The sequence below is a fragment of the Aquarana catesbeiana genome, linkage group LG08, assembly GCF_042186555.1.
Source record: "Aquarana catesbeiana isolate 2022-GZ linkage group LG08, ASM4218655v1, whole genome shotgun sequence".
Taxonomy (NCBI): Eukaryota; Metazoa; Chordata; class Amphibia; order Anura; family Ranidae; genus Aquarana; species Aquarana catesbeiana.
In genome coordinates, this window is record NC_133331.1 from 157,057,824 (window position 1) to 157,084,799 (window position 26,976).

Sequence of the window (26,976 nt, forward strand, 5' to 3'; positions counted from 1 at the left end):
AATTTTTTTAACAAATAATAAAAACCGCAGAGGTGATTAAATACCACCAAATGAAAGCTTTATTTGTGGGGAAAAAATGATAAAAATTTCATTTGGGTACAGTGTTGTATGACCGTGCAATTGTCTTTCAAAGTGCATCAGCGCTGAAAGCTGAAAATTGGTCTGGACAGGAGGGGGGTTTAAGTGCCCAGTAAGCAAGTGGTTAAAGATGCCAGACTGGTACTAGCTGCAGCATACTGTGTGTGGTGTATTGCTCTTAATAATGTCCCTACTAAATGCAAAATAATAAAAAAAATGAAATTCACATACCTGTCACATTATGATTTATACAAAATTTTATCGGAACATTAAACACTTGTTAGGATTACCTTATGAATGTAAGCTTAAGTGGAACCTTCATGCTAGATGACAGCTGCAATGTACAATTTTAGCCAAACAATTAAACTGCTGATCAGTTGCTGTGGTTTAAGTGTAATTAATATGCTTATACCAATACACCCGCTATTCACTATATGTTGGAAGATTCCTCATTGCTGCCTATTGGGGGAAACCCTTACAAAGGACTTATCCCTTTTCAGCTCTGCTGTAACATGAGAAATTAATCAGCCAAAATAGCTTGTTGGAACCTCAATAACACTGAAGCCGGTCTTTCAAGCTGTCTACTGTGACTGCACACCATAGACATGCAGATTTCACAGGTTAGGACTATATTGCTTCATGTATGGAGAACTTTAATGAACTCACACCAATAATCAAATCTTTCTGACTGCACATTTCTGTGTGGATTATAAGATAAAGCCCATATTGTTTGCAAATATAGAACATGGCAAATATGTAAATGTATGGTACAGTATATGAAAGAAAACTAAATCTTGGAAAAAAGGCTTTGCTTTCATTGAGTTTCAGGGCACAGACTGTAGTGCCACACCTGTGTCATTATTTATGTCAAACACATAGAAAATGCTAAATGTCACTGAGGCATAATGAAAAATGGAACATTCACTGCACAAATTAATTAAATAGTAACCTAGCCCATGAAATGTTAACAGTAATGATCAAGCATTCAGCAACAAACAAGCAAACACTACAGAGATAAATATAGTTTATATGCAGCATAGTAAGGAGTTGAGGCATGTGACTAGATTTTGCTTGTTGTAAAATTATATACATTAAGTTGTTACTAAGTCAATTGTCTTGCAAATTCTACACCTTGACACCCAAAGACTAAGGACTTCTTCCCCCTCATTGTAAGTGATATGTTATAACAGCTGACATGTTGATTTAATTGTCGTGCATTAGATCATTTTTCTCTACTGTGTAACATCAGGTATGTTTTATTGTTGTGGTAATAGAAAAATATAGGTCTTTTTATCTATCTACTTATTTCCAATAAATTCCTTTATGTTTGACTGGGTGCCTATTGGTTACCCATGAATTGCAGTTTTATATACTATGATGACTCTGAGAAGGCATTGCTGAAAAAATGGTGCTATACATAAAATATTTGCATTTGATATGTTAGATCAGGGCTGGGGAAAATAGGCCGACTGCTTATTTTCATTGATTTTGCTTTGCTATGTACTTTGGTCATGGTCATGTAAGCTACAATGTTGTTTTGCCTTTGAGATGAATGAGCCTGAACATACATGCAAAGATCCTCCATTCACCTACTCAAACATAACAGACATGAAATAAAATGATCAAAATATTAACGTACAAGTCCTTGAATACCTTAACCACTTAAGCCCGGACCATTTGGCTGGCAAAAGACCAGAGCACTTTTTGCGATTTAGCACTGCAACGCTTTAACTGACAATTGCGCAGTCGTGCGCCGTGACTCCCAAACAAAACTGACGTCCTTTTTTTCCCACAAATAGAGCTTTCTTTTGGTGGCATTTAATCACCTCTGCGGTTTTTATTTTTTGCACTATAAACAAAAAAATAGCGACAATTTTGAAAAAAAAAAACACATTATTTTTTACTTTTTGCTATAATAAATATCCCCAAAAAATATATAAAAAACCATTTATTTTCCTCAGTTTCGGCCGATACGTATTCTTCTACATATTTTTGGTAAAAAAATCGCAATAAGCGTTTATTGATTGATTTGAGCAAAAGTTATAGCGTCTACAAAATAGGGGATAGTTTTGTGGCATTTTTATTAATAATTTTTTTCTTTTAGTAGTAATGGCGGCAATCAGCGATTTTTATCATGACTGGGACATTATGGCGGACAGATCGGACACTTTTGGCTCTATTTTGGGACCATTCACATTTATATAGCGATCAGTGCGATTAAAAATGCATTGATTACTGTGTAAATGTGACTGGCAGTGAAGGAGTTAACCACTAGGGGGCGCTGTAGGGGTTAAGTGTGTCCTAGGGAGTGATTCTAACTCTAGGGGGGATGGGCTATGTGTGACATGACACTGATCACCGCTCCAGATTACAGGGAGCTGTGATCAGTGTCAGTGTCACTAGGCAGAACGGGGAAATGCTTGTTTACATCAGCATTTCCCCGTTCTTCCTCTCCGTGAGACGATCGCGGGTATCACCATGGACATCGAGTCCGCGGGACCCGCGATCATGCGCACGGAGCCCACGGCGGGCGCACACCCGCAAACCGTTTCTTAAAGGGCAACGTACAGGTACGTTAGTATGCTTGTATGTGCCCTTCTGCAGACGTATATTGGTATGAGCCGGTCGGCAAGCGGTTAATGTATTCTGAGTTATCATTAAATTATTATTTGGTTTTACATTCTGATCTGTTTTTGACTTAGCTTCTGCTGACCTTCTGCCCAAAGCTAATGGTTAGACATGAGAGCACAATGCAACACTTTTATGCATTTATTTTTCTTATTACAGCTATTTATATAGTGCTGACATATTACGCAGCGCCTTACATACATTGTACATTCACATCAGTCCCTGCCCTCAAGGAGCTAACAGTATATGGTCCCTACCTGATGTTCATACAAATACTAGGAACGATTTAGACAGTCAACAAGCCTACCAGCATGTCTTTGCAGTGTGGGAGAAAACCGGAGTACCCAGAGGAAATTTACACAGGCAAAGGGAAAACATGCAAACTAATGCCTATTTTTACAAGAATGCTCATATTTATTGAATGTGCATTTCTAAAGGAGTCCATACAATTAGCTATCATCCAGTCTGCATCTATGGAGGATCATTTAATGTTTAAAAAAAAACATTAACTGATTTGCTAGTCTAATGGCTAACATATTGGTTGTCACTACTATTGTCCTTTTATGACAAAAAATATTTGTTGAATGACATTAGTGTGAGAGTTGTGGACGTAAGCAGAAACATGGCTATTAGAACATATGAATGTGCAATCTGAAGCATAGTACAGCAATCTATGATAGACCTAATGCAACAAACCGACCTGAACATAACATTCTATTGACTTGGGGACACATTCACCTCAGGATGTCACAAGTGACATCGGTACTTAGTGCATCTCTCAGTACAACTCATATTGACAGTACTAGTGATTTTAGTAGCTTCAGCCTTCGCTTTCCATTATTATTTAGAGATGGCCTTTATGTTGTGGGCACTGAACCTCTAGTAATAGGGCAGGAACACGATAAACATCTGTTGATGTGTTTGATCTAAACGGCTCTGTGCGCTTGGTTTCAGAATAATCAACAGAAAAGAGCAGGAGACATACAGAGAAAAAAACACAGACACTTTTTTTCTCATTGAAGATCAGCTGTTAATAAAATTGACAAACAGAAAGCAAGGTGGTGTGTGTGTATGTGTGTGTGTGTAGAGGAATCCCCCTTTATCTGGCAAATGGTTTTGCGCTTATCCATTATAGAGAGAAACCAAGGCCACTCATACTGGGTGTTCAGTGAGTATTGATTTGGTCTGGCAGCAATTTTAATATTTCTTCAGGGACTTTCTAGCAACAGCAGTTAATTCACCCTCCCAAATTGCTTATTCAATAGAACGAACATGACTCCTGAATAAAGTCCCTGAATTTATGTGAATGCCACAAGGCAAACGGTCAATCAATTCTTATGGAGCCAAGTTAAAAATATAAATAAAATATTGTCATTTTTTTTTACCTAGCTTGAACAGGGGAGGGGGAGAGGCACACACTTCTTTTGAACACCTTTTATATTTACAATTAGATAAAATGGTACACTGCAGTTATATATGTGTCCTTGTTACAATGCGCTCTTTCGTCAAACTGGAAGTATGTTTCCATTTCTCCTTACTTAGTACGCACAAAAATAAGCCCTATCCCTACTGACGTCTGTTATTTTGGTTCTGAAGACTTAAACCAGATCGCCAGTTAATGGGAAAGTCATATTTAGCACCAGAAGTCTGTGGAAGCCATTGTTAAACTCCATTGATGAGAACACCTTAAGGGAAAGTTCTCAACAATGGTTTCTGCTCTCCTGGTTACAATATTTGTTTTCCATTCTTTTACAACAGTTTTAAGAAAACGTGTAGTAAAGGTATACAAGAGTATATGCTGACTCTCTAGCCTAAAGTGGATCTGGAAGAACACGGTGTTGTAAGACAGAGTTAAACAAATTAACTTTTTAAATTTATGATGCCGTTGCTGATAAGTCATCTGAGGAAGCTGAGTAGTTTTAGCACCTTAGATTTTCAATTTCAAAAAAAGTTGCACGCCGCTGAGGGATGTCAACATTGCTCTGTGTTTGGAAACCTTTGAGAGTTTTCAATATGGCCAAGCCTAGAATACATTTTGTACCACTCTCTAACAAAAATGCTGTATGTTCAAGCTTTCTTTTGTTGGTGACAAATCCTATTTAAGCTGCCTAAGGAAGAACTCTCTGTGCTTGGATTTTGTTGATAACTGCAATGTGCCCACAACGCCTTATGTGCTGTATTCAGTTCCATAAACCAAAATTTCTAAATAATAAAATCTGAACAGGTTCAATGTGGAAAGTTGAGGTTCATGGGGTGTTTGTTTTTCAGAATTTTGAAAATCCCTTTGTGGTCACATAACTTAGTCTTATTTTCATCTGAGAATCTAGATATTCATAAAGGATAGATGATATTCACCAGCAACTTCAAATGTTATTGTAAAAGTATTTGTGTGGTAATTTTATCAAATTAAATGTATATTGTACATAATGTTTTATGCTTCCATTTTTATTGTGGCTGTTGTGAATGAATATAAAAGTGTATTTGATGACCCACAGCAAACCCAGGAATTTTTTGCATGTGTAGGGTGAATAAAAAAGAAATTAGTCGCTTATGCACATAACCTTTCCTCTAATTTTCATAAATATGCCTTAAATATTAACATTAATTTGCAGAGCTTTACTTTACAAACAGCTCTGTACCCAGAATTAATATTTTCTCAATTAACATATACCGCTCATTTTAAAATATAGCGTAACTACCGATATGACATCACAAAGAAAGCCTTGGCCGTCATAGCCGGTTACTCCCTGTTTTCCTAATTACCTACTGAGCATGTACTCCGAGGTATGAAGAAATCTTTGTATATTTTAGTTTACAGGTCAATCAACCATAACACACAAATCCATACGAAAACAGACTTCATTAGTTCAGGTGCTTGACTCACTGAATTTCTTGTTTACATGGAATGTATAATAGGGTATTTCCACAGACAAATAAGGAAGCCAAAAAAGTATTTTCAATACTGAACCTGAATTAATGAAAACCTTGGGAAACTCAGCTAAATTACTATATAATATTAGACATATCATTTTCATTTAAATTAGATAATTGTTAGGCAAATCCAAAAAAACCTTTACATAATAAGTAAATGTAAAACATTTTTTTTTCTGAATTAACCCTTTCATTGTTGCCATGACAATCTCTTTGAGGTATTCGATACCAAAATGTAGAACTAAACTAATAAGTGACAGAATCACTCAAACACAAAAGGGTACTCTGTCGTTCAGGAATAAGAATGCCATTGTCCAATGCAGGTTGTGCTTACCTCCTTTCCTAAAGTGCTGTAAAAAATGGTTTCTATAGACAATTTTGCTGCTTTACTGTCACTAAATGAGCCCATTTATTAAATGTGCAACCTTTTGAGTTGTGGCTGGCTCTGAAATCAATGTAAGCTGCTGTACCACACAAGGTTTAATGAAACCTTCCATTGCAATCTGATCAGCATTGTTAGGCCTGCTACAATATAAATGCCATATACATTTGATTAAACAGTCACCATGCAAAATAGATTTCAGGAGAAAAAAAATGTAATTAAAATGAGAAAAGTATAAATATATTTACACTCGTATGTATGTGTCCCGTCAAAGTGTTGGAATTCTCAAAAAAATTTAAGATTTATGGATTGCAAGCCAGAATCAATAATAAGATGAATAGAAGTATCCCCAAGCACTGATTTAGCTGGCTACTATCTCTTGTTCTGCTGCTGGGATCCTTTAACCTCAGAGGTATATGGTTCCATCAGACATTTAACCTTTACTATAGTGTCATCAGGCTAAGAGGAGTCTAATAGTGACACAGGACTTCTGCTCAGCTCTCTGACAGTATTGCTTTACTGTCAAAAATAATTTATATTTTCTATTTAAATGGCTTTGGCTGCACCCTATCCCCAACCTCTGGCTTCACAGTTCTGGTAAAATCAATGAGGACAGCCTATGGCACTTCAGGGCACCTTAAGGAAAAAGATTAAAGACCATTGCACAAGAATGAAGAAAGATGACACTGAACAGGAATTATGGCCACAATAACCAGATTTACATTTTTCTAATTTATTTCCGAAATGTTATCATGCATGTATCCCAGGCACAGGTATGTGACACCAATCTTTAGGGTGATAGGTTGAATTGTTTTTATGGCAATCATCTTCATAAAATTTAAATGTTTGGCCTGCATATTGTTGGTATCAAATAGCTTCTCTTTAACTGCTTCCGTACTGCCCACCACATTTAGTGTGGCAGGGTGGCCCGGCTGTGCGAAACATCATATCTGTACGTTGTTTCCGTCTTGGGGGCTGGGGAGCACACACCCGCCACCGGCGAGCCGCTCCCACTATGGTTGGACACAGCGGGAGCCAATCAGCGGACCTGGCAGCCACGATGGCCACAGGGACCCACCGATCGTTCACTGGGGAGGCAGAACAGCGATCTGCCTATGTAAACAAGACAGACCATCAATCTGTCAGAGAGGAAGAAAGAGATCTTGTGTTCCTGCTAATCAGGAACACAGATGTCTATTTTCCTCCAGTCAGTTAATCCCCCACACAGTTAGAAATCACTCCCTAGGAGCACACTTAACCCTTTGATCGCTCCCGGTGTTAACCCCTTCCCTGCCAGTGTCATTTATACAGTGACAGTGCATTTTTTTTAGCACTGATCACTGTATTAGTGTTACTGATCCCCAGGAAGTGTCACTTAGTGTCCAATTTGTCCGCCGCAATGTTGCAGTCCGCTAAAAATCGCTGATCGCCACCATTACTAGTAAAATGAAAATAAAAATGCCATAAATCTATCCCATAGTTTGGAGACGTGATAACTTTTGCGCAAACCAATCATCATAGGCTTATTGGGATTTTTTTTACCAAAAATATGTAGCCTAAATTAATGAAGTAATTTGATTTTTTACATTTTTTATTGGATGTATTTTATAGCAGAAAGTAAAAAATATTGTTTTTTTTTTCAAAATTGTCTGTCTTTTTTTATTTATAGCACAAAAAATAAAAACTGCAGAGGTGATCAAATACTACCAAAAGAAAGCTCTATTTGTGTGAAAAAAAAGACATACATCTTGTTTGGGTACAGCCTCACATGCTCACGCAATTGTCAGTTAAAGCGACGCAGTGCAGTATTGCAAAACATGGCCTGGTCATTAAGGGGGTGAAACCTTCTGGGACTGAAGTGAACAAGTGTTTGGTATGCAGGCACTATAGGTGTTGAATGTATGATAATCATTATCATTTAAGCTAAAATGTACTTCCAGCATATAGACCTCTCTTCTGGCCTGAAGATCAGATGATTTTCTTTTCTAGACAAGTGAGGAAATGTTCCAAAGATGACCTTACATACCAAATTTCCATACATTCAAGTTTTTCATGCCACCCTCTTCTATTTACTATGATATGTACTGAGAGGAGCTTTCTGCATAGTTCCAGACACAGTAATCTGGCTATCAATTAACCTTAACTTTGGCTCTTTATATTCATATTTCGGCAATATGAATACACACACCTAGCACTTATGTAAAACACAGACACTGAAGTCCAGACACCATTTTTAAAAGCGAAGAAGGGGTTTGTGCTGTATGATACATCAAATGCACCTGGATAGATGCCAAGGACAAATGCAGGCATGCCCCATTACATAAGCGTGCACAGGGCCTAACACATACATAAAGAAAAACTGCAGACTTGGTGCTAAACTGTTATTTGATATTTTAGTCAGTTACCCCCTTTTTAGTTAAAACATTTTTTACAGTGATAAAAAAGGGGTATTAGATATTGGTTTAAAGTCTGTGCACTGTCCTGAGAAGATAATTTATTTCAAATTGTAAAACAATAAAAAATAATAATACAACATTTTTACTTACCGAGGAGTCTAAAGCCACATAATTAATTGTACTTTAGAATAAGAACTATAAAAGGGAGCATTCAGTAAACCTGCATCTCCACTTCCCACAAACTACTTATTATACATTCTAAGCAACTCACTCGGTTCAATTTACTAAAGGCAAACAGGTTTGTTCACTTTGCAAGGGAAGTTGCACTTTGCAAGGAAATTTACATCAAAGTTTAGTAAATGAAGTGACGCTCTGCTGTCTGCCATCATCCAATGAAGTGCAACAAAAATGCTTTTTTTTTTTTTTTTCTAGCACGTGATTGGGCATTCTTTGCAAAATGAATTTGCCTTAGACCTGAATGTGTTGAAGTTTCACTTTGCAAACAATACCTAGTAATGTGCAAGGAATGTAAAAAACAAAACAGCGTTTTTGCATACACATGCTTGCATGATGGAAGTCAGCAGATCTTTACCTCATTCACTAAACTCATGCAAAGTGAAACTTCCCTAGCAAAGTGAACAGCCTATTTGCCTTTGGTAAATCAACTCCACTGTCCAAAGCCTCGCACACACTACTCATTTTTTTTCCGTTCATCCCAGCGTGTTGAACAGAAAAAAACTGACAGCTCAGGTCGAAACCGCTGTACTATTGTACTATTGTGTTCTGACAGGGGGACAGCCTCCCTGCCAGAACACTCTGGTCAGCCATTGGCTGAGAGTGCTGATCGGGAGATCGGGAGCCGGTCGGCAGACCCTTTCGGTCATGGCCCTTCGACAAAAGCCAGCCGCACGGCCTGCTTCTGTCAGACTGGCTGACGCATGGCCGGCTTCTGTCAGACTGGCTGACTCACAGCCGGCTTCTGTCTGACTGTCTGACGCACACATGGGCCAAATGTCGGACAGTTTCTATTGAACCAGCCGATGCCGCCTGACATTCGGACCATGTGTACTAGGCTTTAAGAGCAGCAAACTATGTGCTCTGTGGCAAACCATGGGGATAATGACATGCTAAATGAAACAAAAAGATTTAATCGGGAGCCGGTCAGCTGCTGGTTTTCCAGCATGCTCATCCGACAAAAACCGACCACCCTGCCAGCTTCTGTCGGACTGGCTGCAGTACACACAGGCCAAATGTCGGCCGGTTTCTATTGAACCGGCCAATGACAGTTGGCCGTGTGTTCTTGGCTTAAGCAAGAATATACCAACCCTGATTTGACAAATATTTAGTACTCAATGCATAAATTCAGACAGGTACCGCTACATGTAGTAATTTATGTTGGAATACACTGTACCTTGGTGATTCTTGAATTGTGATTTGAAGATTGGTTTAAGCTGGGTTGCTCCAGAAATGTGGTATTTTTAATAGTGGGAATATGCAAGTACAGTATATATTTTTGTGGTCAATTAGTTTTGAGTTGCAGGTGGATATATAATTATTTAAGGGCTAGAGTACATAAAGTGGTTATATAAACTTAAATCATTTGCAGTATTTAATTAACCAGATGTTACATTATTGTGACAGAAACTAAGATGCCAAAACTTGGTGTGTGCATTGTAAGAACAGCTAAGCAAATGATAAGTAGAGTTTATGGGGCACTGTGTTCAAGCTCTTTCTACCACAGCTATTTAGGTGTGTATGTTTGTGTGTTTGTGTCAATGCAAGTCACAGATCATTAACTAAACAATGGTATTACATCAAAGGAATACACTGAGGAAACACTGAGAATACTATGCACACAACTAAATTGTATGCTGGACCAATAGAGCTCAATTACTATGGAGAGGTTTTACACACTAATTATACATGTAAAAAAAAAAAAGTGAGGACTATAGAATAAACCACAGAGAAATCAAAACATTGTAGGTTAAAAAAGCAAAAGTAATCTTTCCTTTCAAAGCTTAAGGTAGTAGGGATTAGTTCAAGTTGCTCAAAAGAGACATATGAATTAAAGCCTACCATACAATGCCACTGTGCATGGAAAACCTCAAATGAAAAATCAAAGGTGCTGGGTAGATTGTTGGCCAAACAGTGACTGCAACCAATCAAATGCAGGTATTCAAGAGCTGCAGACGCCTGCTCTCCGAATATAGCAGTAGGAAGGGGAGATTTCTCCATTAATGTTGTTTAGTGTGGATGGAGGAATCTATTCGATTTCTATTAGCCAGACAAGAGAAATCTATTTGTGTTTTCCTAGCTTGAGACTTAAAACCTTGCAGTGGATTTCACCTTACCTATTACATGTGATATTTTAAAGACATTTTCTTGAAACTCTGAATGGAGTACACTACATGTAACACTTCTGGTTTACATAAAAGCAAGAACGATGAGGCATGGGAGGAGATTTACTAAGACTGAAGAGTGCAAACTCTGGTGCAGCCCTGCATAAAAATCAGATTGCCGGGTTTATTGTCAAAGCTTAATTGAACAAGCTGAAGTTAAAAGCTGATTGGCTGCCATGCACAGCTGCACCAGATTCTGAGTGCTCTAGTATTAGTAAATCAACCCCACTGGGTTGATTTAATAAAGGATCAGAGACTGTTCTCAGTGAATATTTACTGAGCTTAGTAAGTAAGCTGCATTGATTTCATCCAGCCAATTATGAGCTAACAAAAATCCTGTTTTTTCTTAATTTCCCTGGCATATGGTTGGATGTTAAAGGTGAACAGGTTAGTTACTAACATTCACTTTGCTAAGTGAACAAAAACTTTGCTAAATGAAAAGTCTCTACCCCTTTATAAAATTGATCCCATTATTTTGCAGAGGCCATTGGCCTCAGTCTTATATGTCTCTGATATCATGGATTATCTATTCATGACAATTAGTTATCTGTGTTCATTACTATGTTTGAGTGGACTGCCTCAATCCATCAGAACAAAGGCAACTGTGTTATTACATATGAAGGGAGATTGGAAAGTGAGGACCTATCTACTTTTTACACTTCTGATTCAGGGATGTTTTGTTTGCTTCATATTTAGTTACATTGTATATTACTTATGGTAGCAACATAATGCAACTATCTAGCCTGTAGCAAGTTAGCATTTTTGTGTGCAAAGCTGGAAGCAGCATGCATTCCCATAAGCTTAGGAGTTCTGAATCAGAACATTTGTCAGTTTGATATCATTGATATAACATGTAAAAACATTTATTATGAATGAATGATATGACATTACTGACTTTGCCTTTGATTAAAAACAAGAACATACTCTATTCCTCGTAATAAAAGGAAAATCTTGTGCATTTTGGGTTTCCATAATGATTATCAATTAGCCATGTTTTTCACACATGTAGGCTTCTATATACTATACAGACTGTTAACAAAGCACAAGTTAGCTTCATTTTCACAGCTTGTTTTCACAGCTTCATTGTCTACAAAAGCTTGTTATGGCTTAAAAAGAATTGGCAACATTAATCTGCTTACGCTGTAATCATGTCCCAAGTCATTAGTAATGTTTTAAAGACCACCGCATGTCACCGGTATTCATTTTCAAAGAATTCGAAATCTGTTGCGTAAAATAATCTATTCAAAATCTTTTGGCGGGTACAAGAGTTACGCATCCATAGGCAGGCTTTTTAGTTGTGTAGGGCAAGTCTTGTATGGTGTGTTTTTACATTTCCTGGAAGAGGGCATAATAAAATCTTGCTTGTTCACCTTCTCTTCTAGAATTATCCGAACAAAAGTACAGCAGCCATTTCACCCGACACCAGATGGATCTGGAACGCCAGTAAGCGCACCAGGGCACACTATCGGTAATTCAGTCACCATATCTCACTCATTTCTATCATCACACTTTTTATATTAAAATCATTATTATGTACACTTTCTAGAAGTCAAAAACTAAATATATAAAATTGGCAAACTTTTTTAAATACACTTACTGTATAAGATATATTGTTTCTTAATATATTACATACCACGTCTGATTGTGATTTTTAGATAATATTTGGAAAATAACATGCTCCAATTGTATATGTCAACTTTCTATTAATAATGTACAGCATACAAAAATGGTACAAAAAATAGGCATTCTATTTGACTCTTTTAATAGCTATTCAAATGCTTTTTCTTGTTTTTCTTGTTTTCCCAATGCAAGGTAAAAACAAAGCCATACATGCATAGTTGATTTGTTGCCATGGAGAACAGTACCTTTTTTGACCAATTTTTTGGTCGTAGAAAAGACTTCCTATTAATAACTAGCAATTGGTAGAATTCTATTCTAAGCTTCTTCCGATCCTATTTTTTTTGAGGTTCCCACTAACACTTTATCTAAATTTAAATTATTCTATCCAGTTAGTCCCTTGGAAGTTGTAAAAGTGTTTTGTCAGTTTTGAAGTATGTCTGGTAAAAAGATAGGGAAAAAAGGTTATGATTAACCTACCACTGAACAACTATTGATTACTATAAATGTGTTATAGAAGCTGACTTGTAGATTGATGTTTTGTTAGCTAGATCTGAAAATCGTGTTGTAGTTTCTATGAACTATGTAGGAGCTAAGATAATCCTCCCTAAAAACAATTATATGGTTTTAGCTCAAGGGATACCACATGCTTTGCATCTTTTGTTAGACAATTTAACAGCAAAATACAACATTGCATAGACAATTACAAAGGAATGTTCTACTATCAAAATAACAGCAAATAATAATGCAAGCTGGTATACAGTGTTAAGTTATTGTTATGTAATGATTAGCTATATTCAAATCTATGTCTTTGAAAATCAAATTATTTTATTCATACTTCTGACGATAAGTAAGGGCCAAACCCTGTGTCGATAGATAGAAAGATAGATAGACAGACAGACATATACATACTTATAGAGTCTCTCATATTCTCCATATAATGTTGGTCTTATTTAAAGCTTTTGTCAAAGCAAAGTAAGATAATAACAAAAAACATTTTGCAGTGGATATCTGCAATACATGCACATTTCCCATGTCTTATCCCTCTAAAAGACCCTGCAAGTACACAAACATATCTGTTGATCTGTCAGAAATACACTCAGGTTTTAAACTCCATTGTGGGCTGACAACACACAGTATTATTGTGAACTGTGTGCCCTGCCCAGTTTATTTTGCTAAACTTCTCCACCACTTCCAGATCTTTGCTAAAATACTCAACTACTTCCAGATCTTTGCTAAACTACTCAACCACTCCCAGATCTCTACAACATAAATGCCAATTATTCTGTAACCCAAGATGAAAACTAGGGGTGTTTTGAGATAACACAAAAATGTGCAGGGGTCACAGGGCAGCTCTGAAGTTCTGACACGATCAACTGTTTTTTTTTTTGCCCTTATGAAAAACAAAATGCTTGCACTGGTATAATAAAGAGACCAAAGGGGACAAATAGGAAAATCCCATTATTAGGGTTTACATACACTTTAGTATGTTAGCGCAGTGATCATGGATGAAGTGCAGCAACCAAATCAAATAGATTTTAGCTTACTAAAGTTGTCTATTTCATAAATGCACTTAAAAATGTTGAAAAGCCCTACTTTTATTTGCTCCATAGATGCATTTAAACGATTAAAAAACAACACTATGTTATGTTTGAATACATACATCTAGTACAAGCAAACATGTTTTTAAATGAGCTACTAGGTAATGATGTCATCAATAAGACATCATATCAATGAGGCCATTTTGTAGTAACTTGGGTGTTCAGGTTATCAGTGGCACAATGTTAGCCACATGGTAAATGCATGCTGATGTCCTATGACGGTTGACGCCTCCTCTGAGTAGGCATTACATCTACACTTTAGCATGGTGTTAGTAACTCCTATAGGGGTTTCACAGAAGATTTTTCCTTACATTTTGAATCATAAGGAGGAATCCACAGTAGATATCTCCTCACAAGCTTACATTTCCTTTCTCATTTTATTCAGTTCCCAGTACAGCATCTCCACCTGTGTCCAGCGCCTCCAATGATCCCGTAGGCTCTTATTCCATAAATGGGATCCTGGGTATACCTCGTTCAAATGGTGAAAAAAGGAAACGCGATGAAGGTAGGGAAAAAGAGAGATCTTTATTCTGTATCTCTTACAAATAGGGTCTAATTTCAAGCCCATGCATACCAGCTGCTCTAATAACAAACAGATCAGTTGTAGCCTTTATACACTGCCCTTCTGCTCCTAAAGCACAGCCAGTTATGCTAGAGAAAGCACTGTTACCACTACAAATTTATACTTATATATATACTTTTCAATATTAAAACAGAATCTGAGTTATTGTGTAAATCAAACCCTATTTTGCAATAACAGTAATTGCAGTTTATAGCATAGTAATGTCTGTGTTTTTAAAAAGCATTTAGAGACTGGCCTGGTAGATGGCCAAAGATCAGAGAACATTGAAGATGTTTAACCTTAAGTTCTTACCTTTTTTTGGTTTGTTTGCAAAGACAGTTAACTTTTTGCATGCCAATGTAGTCCCGGTGATTTCTCTGGAAGTTATGTAGATTGTGCATAGTGTAAATGAGTGGTAGATGTTATTTTATGGATCAGACTACATTAATTTGAGGTCATTTATAAGAAGCCAACAGTTTCTGATATATATATATATATATATATATATATATATATACCGTATATATATATATATATATATATATATATATATATATATATATATGCATACCTACATTGCCTTTATATTAGCCTTATATCCAAAAGTATTTACTCAAATTTAGGAGCATTCTGAGGATGCTTTTATACTGAGCTGCTCTTGACCATTATAAATGACCTCCATTCAGAAATCATCTACAAACCAGTATGCTGCTTAACTGGTTTCCAGAGGCATTGGGGCTTTTATACAATATGTTGTTGAATATTCATGCTTTTTCACACTATTGTTTTACTGACCATTTCAAAATGTTACAATATGCAAGGTGCAGTTTGCTCAGGCTGCAGCAATAGAGGCAAGAAGAAAGGTGAACTAGAGAAAGAAGATAGGGGAGGGAGTGTGACATGATACAGAAAAAGAGCCTCCTGAAAGTCATCATAAATGATGTAATGAGTCAGCAGAAGTTGTATCCATAACTAAAGATATATGTTTTTCATTATGCATTGTGTAGGTAATTTGGATGTTACAGCTCTAAGCGAAAGATTGGGTTTTTTTCTGCACACAGGCAATATGGATACAAGCCATCGTGCACACATGTTGCACAGGGACAGACATGGAATACTAAAAAGCAGCCAAGGTACATTAAGTACACCAGCCCATTTGTTTTGTACATTACTACATTTTGACAAGTCCAGTACTGAAGTTCTGTTTCAGGTCTGTTGTGGGTCTATAGTCTATAACTCTTAAAAAAAATTGTTTAAACATGAGGTTTTGCTAAGGTCAAGCAGTCCACATGAGCTTTCACCAGCTTTACAGATTTACTGGTCCTTTTCACAAATGCCAGAATTGCCAGACTGCCAATCTGGTATTGGTATATTGATTTACTGAGTTAGGCTTTGTATCTTATAAAATAACAATTGAAGACCTGGAAACTGAGGAACTTTGTAGAGTAGGCCATTGAATTTGTGTCTGGGGCTTGTTACAAATGGACAAAATCAGCGGATGTGTCAGTTTTTGCCTATTGGAGTACTAGCTGTTTTTATGTTAACAAAGGTTTGATCATATGACAACTTAGCTTTGTGCAGATCCAGTGCTAAAACTTCCTCTGGTGTTATCCTCCTACTGTTCCTATTGCAGTGGATTTGAGAATCAATGACTCTATCATATGACTTAGACAACCTGTGTCTGCAGTGAGGAGAGGAAATGCTTGGGTGATTTTCGCCTAAAGTTAGTTAAATTTAAAACCACAGTTCAGGTTATCATTTGGCTGTAATAAAGAGGCCATGGGAAGATAAGGCACTGTTGAACCACTGAAAAAAAAATAAGCTAAAACTACACATGGAAAGACATACTTACAATGAAATTACTTTAGCATTGTAAAATATGTCATCTTAGGTTTCCCCATTTCTCACAGAAGCTTTGTTTGCTCATAATATGTTTCAGAATCTGCTCCAGTCTACAGTCCCAGCTTAGAGTACACTAGAATATTACTGTGAAAGTCTATCCTAAATCTCTATCACTTGCTAGCAGTCACAAAGATTACTGATGTGCAAGTATTATATTCACAATGGCTGCCCCATAGCGCAGCCTAGCTTCAATAGTCTGCAGATGAACACCATCTATGTAGACATGGTGCGAGGGTTAAACATCTTTGGTGCAGTATATAAAACATGAGATCCAAGCCAGAACTAAACAAAGTAAGGGCGATTGTTTGTTTATTTATTTTCCGTCAGGACTCCAAGCAAAAATGCATAAATCTCTGTGAATATAGATGCATTGTCGGTAGTACAAATGCTATTTGGCCATCCTATATAAGGTGAGAAGTCCTCCTCTACTCTGTCATCTTTGTTGCTGCTTTCATTACACAGTTGCAGCGGCACGGATGATTAAGAAGAGTGGAGATAATTATGTGTCAGGATGATGTAGCCAAACTCTCTGGTTGGGTGAAGGCAGTAGAGTGATTCACAGCACCAGCTATATGCGAGAAACAGAGGTCTGAACGCTTCTATTCTCCCTTGTTTATTGAAAGAGTTAAGGGAAATCAGCCAAGTAATTCTCCTTTGTACATTTTCCCAGATTCCACTGTTAAACAGAAACAAGCACAGGGAGATATCTTAAATAAACGGCATTTAATCACATTCTAGAGGGAAATGATTATTCGACAACGACCGGGTTAAAATGAGAATTTGGTGGCATGCTCTGGCTGGGCCGTGTAACAAATTTATTATTATTTTCATGATGTTTCGGGTTTTATGCTTTATTCTTGGATTTACAACCAGCTTGGTATATTGTTGGAGTTATTATAACTGACTGAAGCAGCATCATTTCAGGCAATTTTTTTCCTCTTTATAGATTTGTTAGATTTTTGCTGTGTTGACAGGTTACACAGAGCCGGGCTATGAGGTTTTATTTTTACATTCCGGTTTTCAATTTTTATAGTGCGTCTAAAATTATATACTGCCTTTGTGCAACATATTCAGTAAGTTTAACCCCCTAGACATCTCTGAAGTCTTCTTAGTTCCACTAGAGATAAATAAGCATCGTTTATAATGCAGTTGCAGTCAACTGGAACTGATGTTTCAGATTTGGACAACAGGCTTTTTCAGAGCTTTTCAAATACTGTAGGCCTGTTAAAGATATGGTAATTAGTTGTACTTGCTTACAGTATTTAAAGAGCACCTATCATGCAGCACTAAAGATCTCCAGCACTAAAGATCTCCTGTTATGGGGAAGTTCCAGTCTAGGTTGCCAGCTCTCGATCGATTGGTGGCTATGCCATGTGCTATCAACTCCCTCCCCTAACAGTCCTCTTTCAATAACGAGACCATGATTCCACTCAGGTTTACATTCACTTGGTGGACTGAGATCTTACTATGCGGATAAAATGTTTTTAATGTGGAAATTAATTTTGCAGATATAATTGCCAGTACCAGTAAAAACCCAGCGCTGTGAGATGTAAAGGATCCCTGCATGCTACTACACAGAGGGATTAAAGGAAACTAGAAATCTCTTTTAATACAACAGCTTGAATCAAAGCTGCAATTCATGGTACAGTACTTTGTACAGTACATCATACAGTTCTGTTTATATCTGGGGGGTTCAGTACAGAGAAACAGAGAAAGATGACTGCATATGTATCTGGTCATTTTATTTAATGGTCCAGTTCAAAGGTTTGCATTTACATACAATACACTGTGAAAATGTGATTCCAAAAGTCTGGCTGGGTGCGCTTTGCATACAAGTGAAGTGTAGGGACAGGTGACCTCCAAGGATCATCACACTGAAAACACTATAAATAGTGTAGGTCTTTTTGACCCTCACGTGTAAACAGGCTTCAAAACTGACCCTCTTCTCAGCTGTGTATAAAACACCATAGCAAGCTATACCATAAAGATTCTATGACCATTTAGAACAAAAGGTGAAAGTTGCATGCTGGGAAGAAGAAATAAGAGTCTGGTATAATGTGTTGCTATATGTATAAAGTGAAGACAAAAATATGGGAGCAGCCTTGCTAAATTACATTTTAAAGGTGCAGATTCTGGCTGTCATCCTGATATTGTTTTCCACATCTGGAAAAAGCATGTCAAGACAGTCATTAATGGCCACCTGCTTGTTCAAGATAAGAACGTGCCCTGGGGTATGCACCTTTAAAAAGCAAGCCAGCAATAGAAAATTTGCAGGTTTTTATACCCACAGGTTCACTTTAAAGAGGCAACAGTCATTTTGCCCATTCAGGGCAAAGTAACAGTGTCTGTAAAACTACCCCCTCCTGACCCCCTGATATGCACCCCTCCAACTATACCACATTACCCCTGCTTCTAGCTCAGACAGCACAAAAATACACACTACTTCCTGGAATTGGGGAGCATGTGACCAAGCTTTGTCACATGACAAAGGGGGGTGATGTTTCCTTAGGTTGCGATAAAGAAAGGATTACTGGGGGATCACTGGAAAGGTGAGTATCAGTGGGTCATGGGGTACAGGTGGGCTTTTTACAGACACTATCATTCTGTCCTAAATTGATCAACCATCAGTGTCTCTTTAAGCTTTGTTTACATCAAAGCACTTTATTTTTATTCTAAAATCTCACATATAAAGTCCCTATAAAACATTGTGAGTGTTCTCTGCTGTGTGAAATATGGTGCCCGATACATTTTGTTCATTGGCATTACACTCTAATAGCTATGGCTACACTTGTAGGTGTCTGGCTCCATCAGGCAATTCTTCCCTGGCAGTGTCATTGTATGTCTCCCTGGCACATTTTTCCCACATCTGGCACAAACATTTTATCCCATTGGAGATAAAAAAAAAATATCTGTACATTTTGCCTCCTCTGGCCTTAAACACAATTTTTAACTCATTGATGTTCTTGTCAGTGTTCCTCTAGTCTGCCTCTTTCACCCCCCCTCATCATACCTTTGGAAATATTCAGATTGGCATATCTGTTTGTTACTATCTCCTCATGGGGACAGTATACTATAAGATACACTGAATAGTGTCTTAGAAATAATATGAATGAACTGTAAACATAGACTGAGGACATTGATTTCTGTGAATTTTAATGATAGGTCTCCTTAGATGAAAACACTTTTGGATGCACACCTTAGAAGAGTAGTACTCAACTGGCAGCCCTCCACTGTCACCCTTATGGTTCTCTCCTTGCCCATGGAAGAAAGTATTTTGTTCTGTAATGTTACCTACAGATTTCTGAGAAGACGCAGGTGAGGATAAAATCAGACACTGCAGCAAGTCTGCACCAAACATATTGCTGGGTTTTACTTCTAGTAAACCTGGAGCCTCCTTTTAGAAACAGGAGCCTCATTTGAGATCCCCAAATCTTACATTAGGTGTAAATTATCAGATTTACACATACATTACCCTCCAATACCAATTTGCTCCTACATGTTTTCTCACAAGCTATCCACAGCAGTTTGTCCTCTTTAACTGTGCTTCGCAAGCAATAAATATTCATGTAATGTTTTAATATTTACTAACTAAAAAGAATTAAATTTGCTTTATATTGTTGTATTCTCGAGCATTCAGAAATTACATACAAAACATTATACATTAATTTCAAAGGTAGAGGATGGGCGCAGACTTCCAATATACAGCACTGCTTGTGATTATCAGGCCATTTTTGAATGTCTAGAGCTCAATAATGAGTACTTCAGGAATCATGGTGCTGGTGATAACATTGGAGCTTTTTCACTTAATGGAAAATCCCTCTGTAAGTTGGCCTAACACTTTCTGTTACTTCGTTCAGCAGATAGGATCACAGTATTGCAAGTGTGTTGCTCATACCTTCAGGCAAGGATCACAGCAGGTCTCAGCACCCAAGCAGCTGATTTAAGGATCAGAAGATATCTTCCTTTCCATTTCCTGGGGATATTTCTGACATTCTACCTCTCACCCCAAGGAAATAGCTACATTTTAAGGGAATAATAATATAAAACATTCATTAATGCTCAATTATTAAGGCAGCTGGCAGGCACAAGTACATTCAATTGGTTTAGAGTAGTTACTAAAGGCAGCATGGTTCTCTGAAGATAAAGCCTTTCTAGGGCCATTTGAAGATATCTTCAATGACCACTTTCACCCATTGATTTGAGATATGCACTTAACTCTTCTAAGAAATTAGCTTTGTGATGGGAATGCCTCATCTTTTTTTCTATAAGTTTCATCCCTTGAAACTATATCTCAATTATTCTTTGCTCTTATCCTAAGTTCACTGGTGTGTTGTACCTTGAATTCTTTACTGAGATCCTATTGCTGCTTGCATACATGTGTATAGCTAATCGTCTATAGTTTTTAATAATTGTGATGTAAGAAACAGAGACAAGAAGAAGTGAATAGTACTGACCAAAAACATTGCACTCATGTAGTATTAAGAAAGGAAAAGCATGTGCCTGTCAGTTGCAGATAAACCACAAGTATAAAGCAAGTAAGTATGATAAGTAATTATTATATGTAATCAAAAGCACAGAGCCATAATGTTCCAGGAAGACTCATTCACACAGTTGATGAATAAGCCCAAGCAGGCCAAGATGACCTTGTGAGCCACAGGCCGCTCTATATTTTTTTTAAACGATTAAGTAGAATGTCAAAAATACACGCCTTTGCCAAGCCTGTGTGAATAGTGTGAACCTCCTCAGTACAGAGCTGGTTAATTATAACCGCCTAGTTGAATCATTAAACTGATTTTAAAAGCAAATATGCACCGTCAGCCATTTTGCTGACTACAATGATAGCAAGAGCTGCGATTGATGATATCTCCTTGTCCTAGCGCCTTCTTCGAGAACCTCCCAACTCAGAACAGTGAGATTCATTTGAAAACCTGTGAAATGGAAATAGAAGTTCTGAACCCCCAGTGTTAGGGAAAAAAGAACAATTATTTACACACAATTTAGCACACACTCTCATATGTCTAAATGTTTATCCCTCAGTATTTATGTCTGTGACACTTGCAGCAGCTGTCTGTCCCTCTGGCATTCTCACTGTCCGTCTGTCTCCCTGGCACTGGCACAATCCTTCTCCCTATGCCACCCTTTTGTCTTTACGGTCTTACAGAAATGTTTCTTCTTACCGAGCAGCCCATTTAACGCTTTCTTTGCCGTGCGGTACACAGTTTGACATTCTACAAGCTCATTGCTTTTGGCTTGTTTGCCACCCTGGTAACAGTATTCAAGTTTGATGATGTTGCTGGCCATTGCTTGCATCAAAACCATTTTATACATGTGTGGGTATAAAGCATGGCACGTTGTCCATCTCCTGTGTCTTATGGAGGGTTTGGGGTGGGTGGTAGAAAAAAAGTGTGGTATCTTGTCATTGCTTCTATGGCAGGCCAGCTAGAGTGTCATGTTAGGTGACATTTGAATTTACAATTCCGCTGAGAAAAGCCATTAATTCACAAATTAACATTTTCCTTCTCTCTCCATCTTACCCTCTCTCACTTTCTCTCTCATTCTTCCCCTGTATCTCTCATGGATGTGCAAGCAATTGAAAGACAAAGGAAATCGCCTTAAGGAACTGGCTTTACTGCTAGTCTGTCTGTGCTGAGATTGCTACTACAGCTTCTAGATATATAAACCAATTACCTGAACAGCTATGTGCATGGCAGTCTGCTATTACCTCCCTGTGTAGGCTCGGGAACCAGTGGCAGATAATAATATTCTGTATCTAGTTAATATGAACCAGTTTCACCCCATCTTCCTGCCCACAATTATAGTTCAGTAATAAATATATATATATATATATATATATATATATATATATATATATATATATATATATAGACAGTATCTCACAAACGTGAGTACACCCCTCACATTTTTGAAAATATTTTATTATATCTTTTCATGTGACAAACTGAAGAAATGACACTTTGCTACAATGTAAAGTAGTAAGTGTACAGCTTGTATAACAGTGTAAATTTGCTGTCCCCTCAAAATAGCTCAACACAAAGCCATTAATGTCTAAACCGCTGGCAACAAAAGTGAGTACACCTCTAAGTGAAAATGTCCAATTTGGGCCCAAAGTGTCAATATTTTGTGTGGCTACCATTATTTTCCAGCACTGCCTTAACCCTCTTGGGCATGGAGTTCACCAAAGCTTCACAGGTTACCACTGGAGTCCTCTTCCACTCCTCCATGACGACATCAGAGAGCTAGTGGATGGTAGGGACCTCGTGCTCCTCCACCTTACGTTTGATAATGCCCAACAGATGCTCATCAAGGCAGTGGTCATTTTGTAGGTGTGTTTGGGGTTGTTATCATGTTGGAATACTGCCCTGCGACCCAGTCTCTGAAGGGAGACTGCTTCAGTATGTCATAGTACATGCTTGCATTCATGGTTCCCTCAATGAACTGTAGCTCCCCAGTGCCGGCAGCACTCATGCAGCCCCAGACCATGACACTCCCACCACCATGTCTCCCACCATACATTGTCTTTGTACTCCTCACCTGGTTGCCGCCACTCACGCTTGACACCATCTGAACCAAATAAGTTTATCTTGGTCTCATCAGACCACAGGACATGGTTCCAGTAATCCATGTCCTTAGTCTGTTTGTCTTCAGCAAACTGTTTTGTGGGCTTTTTTGTGCCTCATTTTCTGAAGAGGCTTCCTTCTGAGACGGCAGCCATGCAGACCAATATGATGCAGTATGTGGCATATGGTCTGAGCACTGACAGGCTGACCCCCCACCCCTTCAACCTCTGCATCAATGCTGGCAGCACTCATACGTCTATTTCCTAAAGACGACCTCTGAATATGATGCTGAGCATGTGCACTCAACTTCTTTGGTGGTCCATGGAAAGGTCTTTTCTGAGTGGAACCTGTGCTGTTAAACCGCTGTATGGTCTTGGCCACCATGCTGCAGCTCAGTTTCAGGGTCTTGGCAATCTTCTTATAGCCCAGGCCATCTTTATGTAGAGCAACAATTCTTTTTTTCAGATCCTCAGAGAGTTCTTTGCCATGAGCTGCCATGTTGAACTTCCAGTGACCAGTATGAGAGAGTAAGAGCGATAGCACCAAATTTAACACACCTGCTCCCCAATCACACCTGAGACCTTGTAACACTAATGGGTAAAATGAAACCGGTGAGGGAAAATGGCTATTTGGGCCCAATTTGGACATTTTCACTTAGGGATGCACTCACTTTTGTTGCCAGCGGTTTAGACATTAATGGCTGTGTGTTGAGTTTTCTTGAGAGGACAGCAAATTTACATTGTTATACAAGCTGTACACTCACTACTTTACATTGTAACAAAGTGTAATTTCTTCAGTGTTGTCACATGAAAAGAGATAATAAAATATTTACAAAAATGTGAGCGATGTACTCACTTTTGTGAGATACTGTATATACCTCTCTGCTATGATAGTATTATTTTATGATAAAAATATGGCGCTCAGTTTTAGCTGTTGCTGGTCTAATGGAGGTGTTTTATGATATTTACGATAGTTTGGGATTTTCTGAGTACACATTCTTTTTTTGCTGAGAGTTGTATAATACTAACCATACACAAGACTTATGCTGTGTACACACGGGCGAACTTTTCGGCATCAAAGGTCCGACGGTCTTTCCGACGGACTTTTGACGGACTTCCGACAGACTTTCGAACGAACGGACTTGCCTACACACAATCACACCAAAGTCCGACAGATTCGTACGTGATGACGTACGACTGGACTAAAATAAGAAAGTTGATAGCCAGTAGCCAATAGCTGCCCTAGTGTCAGTTTTCATCCATCAGAATAGCATACAGACGAGCGGATTTTTGGACCGGACTGGAGTCCGTCAGAAAGATTTGAAACATGTTCCAAATCTAAATCCGTCTGATTTTCGACCGAAAAAGTCTGCTGCAGGTCTAATGAAGCCCACACACGGTTGGATTGTCCGACGGATTCGTCCCGTCGGACCAGTCCGGTCCAAAAGTCCGCCCGTGTGTACACGGCATAAGACAGCATATGTCATATGAAATATACAGCAGATAAAATGGCAGTATGATTGGCTCAGTTGGAAATGTTCATCACATTTTGAGTTGTTCTCCAATATGATTGTGTTGGCATTGATACTTATAGCCTACTTCTTGGTCTTAAGAACATGTATATGCATATTTCCAGTGTTTCAATGGAGTTCAGCTCTCATCTAGGATGTAATGCCAATATGGTGGCATGTGGAGATGATCAAAATACTTGTCCTAAGCATGCCAGCTGCTTCAAAGTCAATGACGCCATATATTGTGATAACCAATCCAATTATTGTTACTCATACAAAATAGTACCTAGACTTTTCTAGTTTACACAGCACCTCTCTTGTAGCTACAAACTTTGTAATGAGGATAGCAGTTGAGACTATTAAATGAGTGTTATACTTTCTGGTATAGTGCTATTCTAAGCCTTCAAAACAGCAATATTAAATCTGGCAATGCAGCGTGCATCAGATACTTGATTAACACTTGATAAAACTTTAATGGTCTAGATGCAACTTTTCAGAAGCTTTGTAAACAGAGCCCATGGGATCTGCGAGTTTCCCTTGGCCTTGTCAAGGCCTAGTCATTAGACTGGAGTCTCACTTACCAAAAGGAAATCTGTCCGTTCCCAGGATCGCTGGCATCACAGACGTATCACTCATCAAAGCCCAAAATTATTATCCCTCCCCTGCAAGGCTTAATTATTTGGGTTCACAGTGCCCTTAGCAACTTGTGCAGTACATTCACCAAAGAGAAAGAACTAAACGCATTCTGGCCTCTAACTTTAATAAAGTACAGGAAATTATTGTTTTTCTTGCAGTCTTTTTCTCCTGTTTGCTTTTGCTTACAGGAAGGAACACACCGTGAGACAGAAAGAGCTGTATTGTCTTATTACTACTGGTAATAAAAACTCACCTGCTATTTAGATGAGGGAAGAAGGGGGGGGGGGGGCAGGGAGACCCTCCCACATTCCTGAATATGCTGTGGAAGTTTAGAGATCCCCTGACTTAGGTGAGTTATCTTCCCATCCCACACACTGTAAGAGATGGATAAAAATCACCAAAGGAATCAGCAGGCGGTGCCAGTAACTCAAACCGCCCTGACCGTTCGGTGAACCTAATCCTGGTGACCTTGACAGCACTGGAAGGCGGCCTCAGAAATCCCAACCTTTTCAGAGATGTAGACTGACTGTGGCTCGTGTTCCCTCTTGAAGAGAACGCTACAGGAGACTCTAAACCTGTCTGTAGTTTTCCATTCTTGTGTATTAACTGCTGCTATCAATGCACCTGTATTTACGACTCTATAATTTATCTGACGCATATATATCAAACCAAGAAAGTCCAGGGAAACAGTTTCTTCTAATAGACACTGGGCCAAATGCAATCAAATTATCAAAAAGTGACAACACATACAATTTCCTAGCAATATCATATATTACATATATTGCATACATATGTTACATTAGGTCAATTCATATTGTCTTTTGCAAAAAAAAATATGGTATATAGTTTAAAATCAATACAATATTGTGAGGAGCAAGAAAGTGGCTTGGTTGAAACATTTCACATGTATAATACTAAATAGAACTCATGAAAATGTCAAAAATGCACATGTATAGTGGCAGCTATATCTAGGTCTCACAATAGTGAGTTAAATTAAAATAATTTGGATAGTGGAAAAGTGTACAACAGCATTCCTTTCTGACATACATTGCGGGAAAGAGATTTACAAGGGGCTGATTATGAATTTGGAGTATTAAAGATAAGGGCTTCAGCTCTGTGTGTGTTCGGAGATGACAGCAGACAGAAGCAATGGTCTTATGACTGAAAAACAGGTTTGCTCCTCTTCCACTGGAGGTCAGATTTGACCTTAGATGATTAATCAAACACCTCCCTCATAAATCCTTTCAGAAGAGCTTTCAAATTCTTCATGTGCTGAGATTTGATTTAAACATTTGTTAAGGTATATGTGTAGTCAAAACTTTTTTTAAGTTTTGGATAATGTAGGGAAGGAATAAACCTCAGTCACGTGTTTATTGCTGTCTGTGTCTGTGAACTAGAGTCATGGGTAAATATTCCAATAAATACACTTTTTTTCCAGGAACAATTATCTAGGAGGGGAGTTCCTTTCCCCTTGTACCTAATTTTACCTAATTTTGACAGGTATTCATTCTCACTTGCCTAGGTGATCTGAGTAGAAGTTCAGCCACATCTCACTGCCTGCAACCTCCTGGGACAGGTCACAGGTCTTAGGAGGCTACAGGACCATTCACAGAGTGCATCATGGCTCTTGAATGCTCAGTGGGGAACCAGCTGTAAAACTGCAGGGAGTCACAGCTAGCTTCTCACAGAAAACATGACAGCACTGGGGACCCAAAGCCCAGTGAAGAGCCAGTCTGGGTGAAGACAGCGCTGGATC

At 38.2% G+C, this 26,976-nt stretch overlaps 1 protein-coding gene across 12 annotated transcripts in view; it reads left to right on the forward strand.

The window, feature by feature from the left end:
- Positions 1–26,976, forward strand: part of PAX2 (paired box 2) — an 81,888-nt gene that overhangs the window by 13,731 nt on the left and 41,181 nt on the right. For 6 of the 12 annotated variants that reach the window (XM_073596597.1, XM_073596599.1, XM_073596595.1 and 3 more), the window contains exons 4-5: positions 12,197–12,282; positions 14,418–14,537. In XM_073596597.1, coding sequence (XP_073452698.1) covers positions 12,197–12,282; positions 14,418–14,537 — 206 coding nt within the window. Of the gene's footprint in view, positions 1–12,196; positions 12,283–14,417; positions 14,538–15,601; positions 15,728–26,976 lie in introns of all 12 variants that reach the window. The other 6 variants (XM_073596590.1, XM_073596591.1, XM_073596592.1 and 3 more) reach the window with 2 other exon arrangements.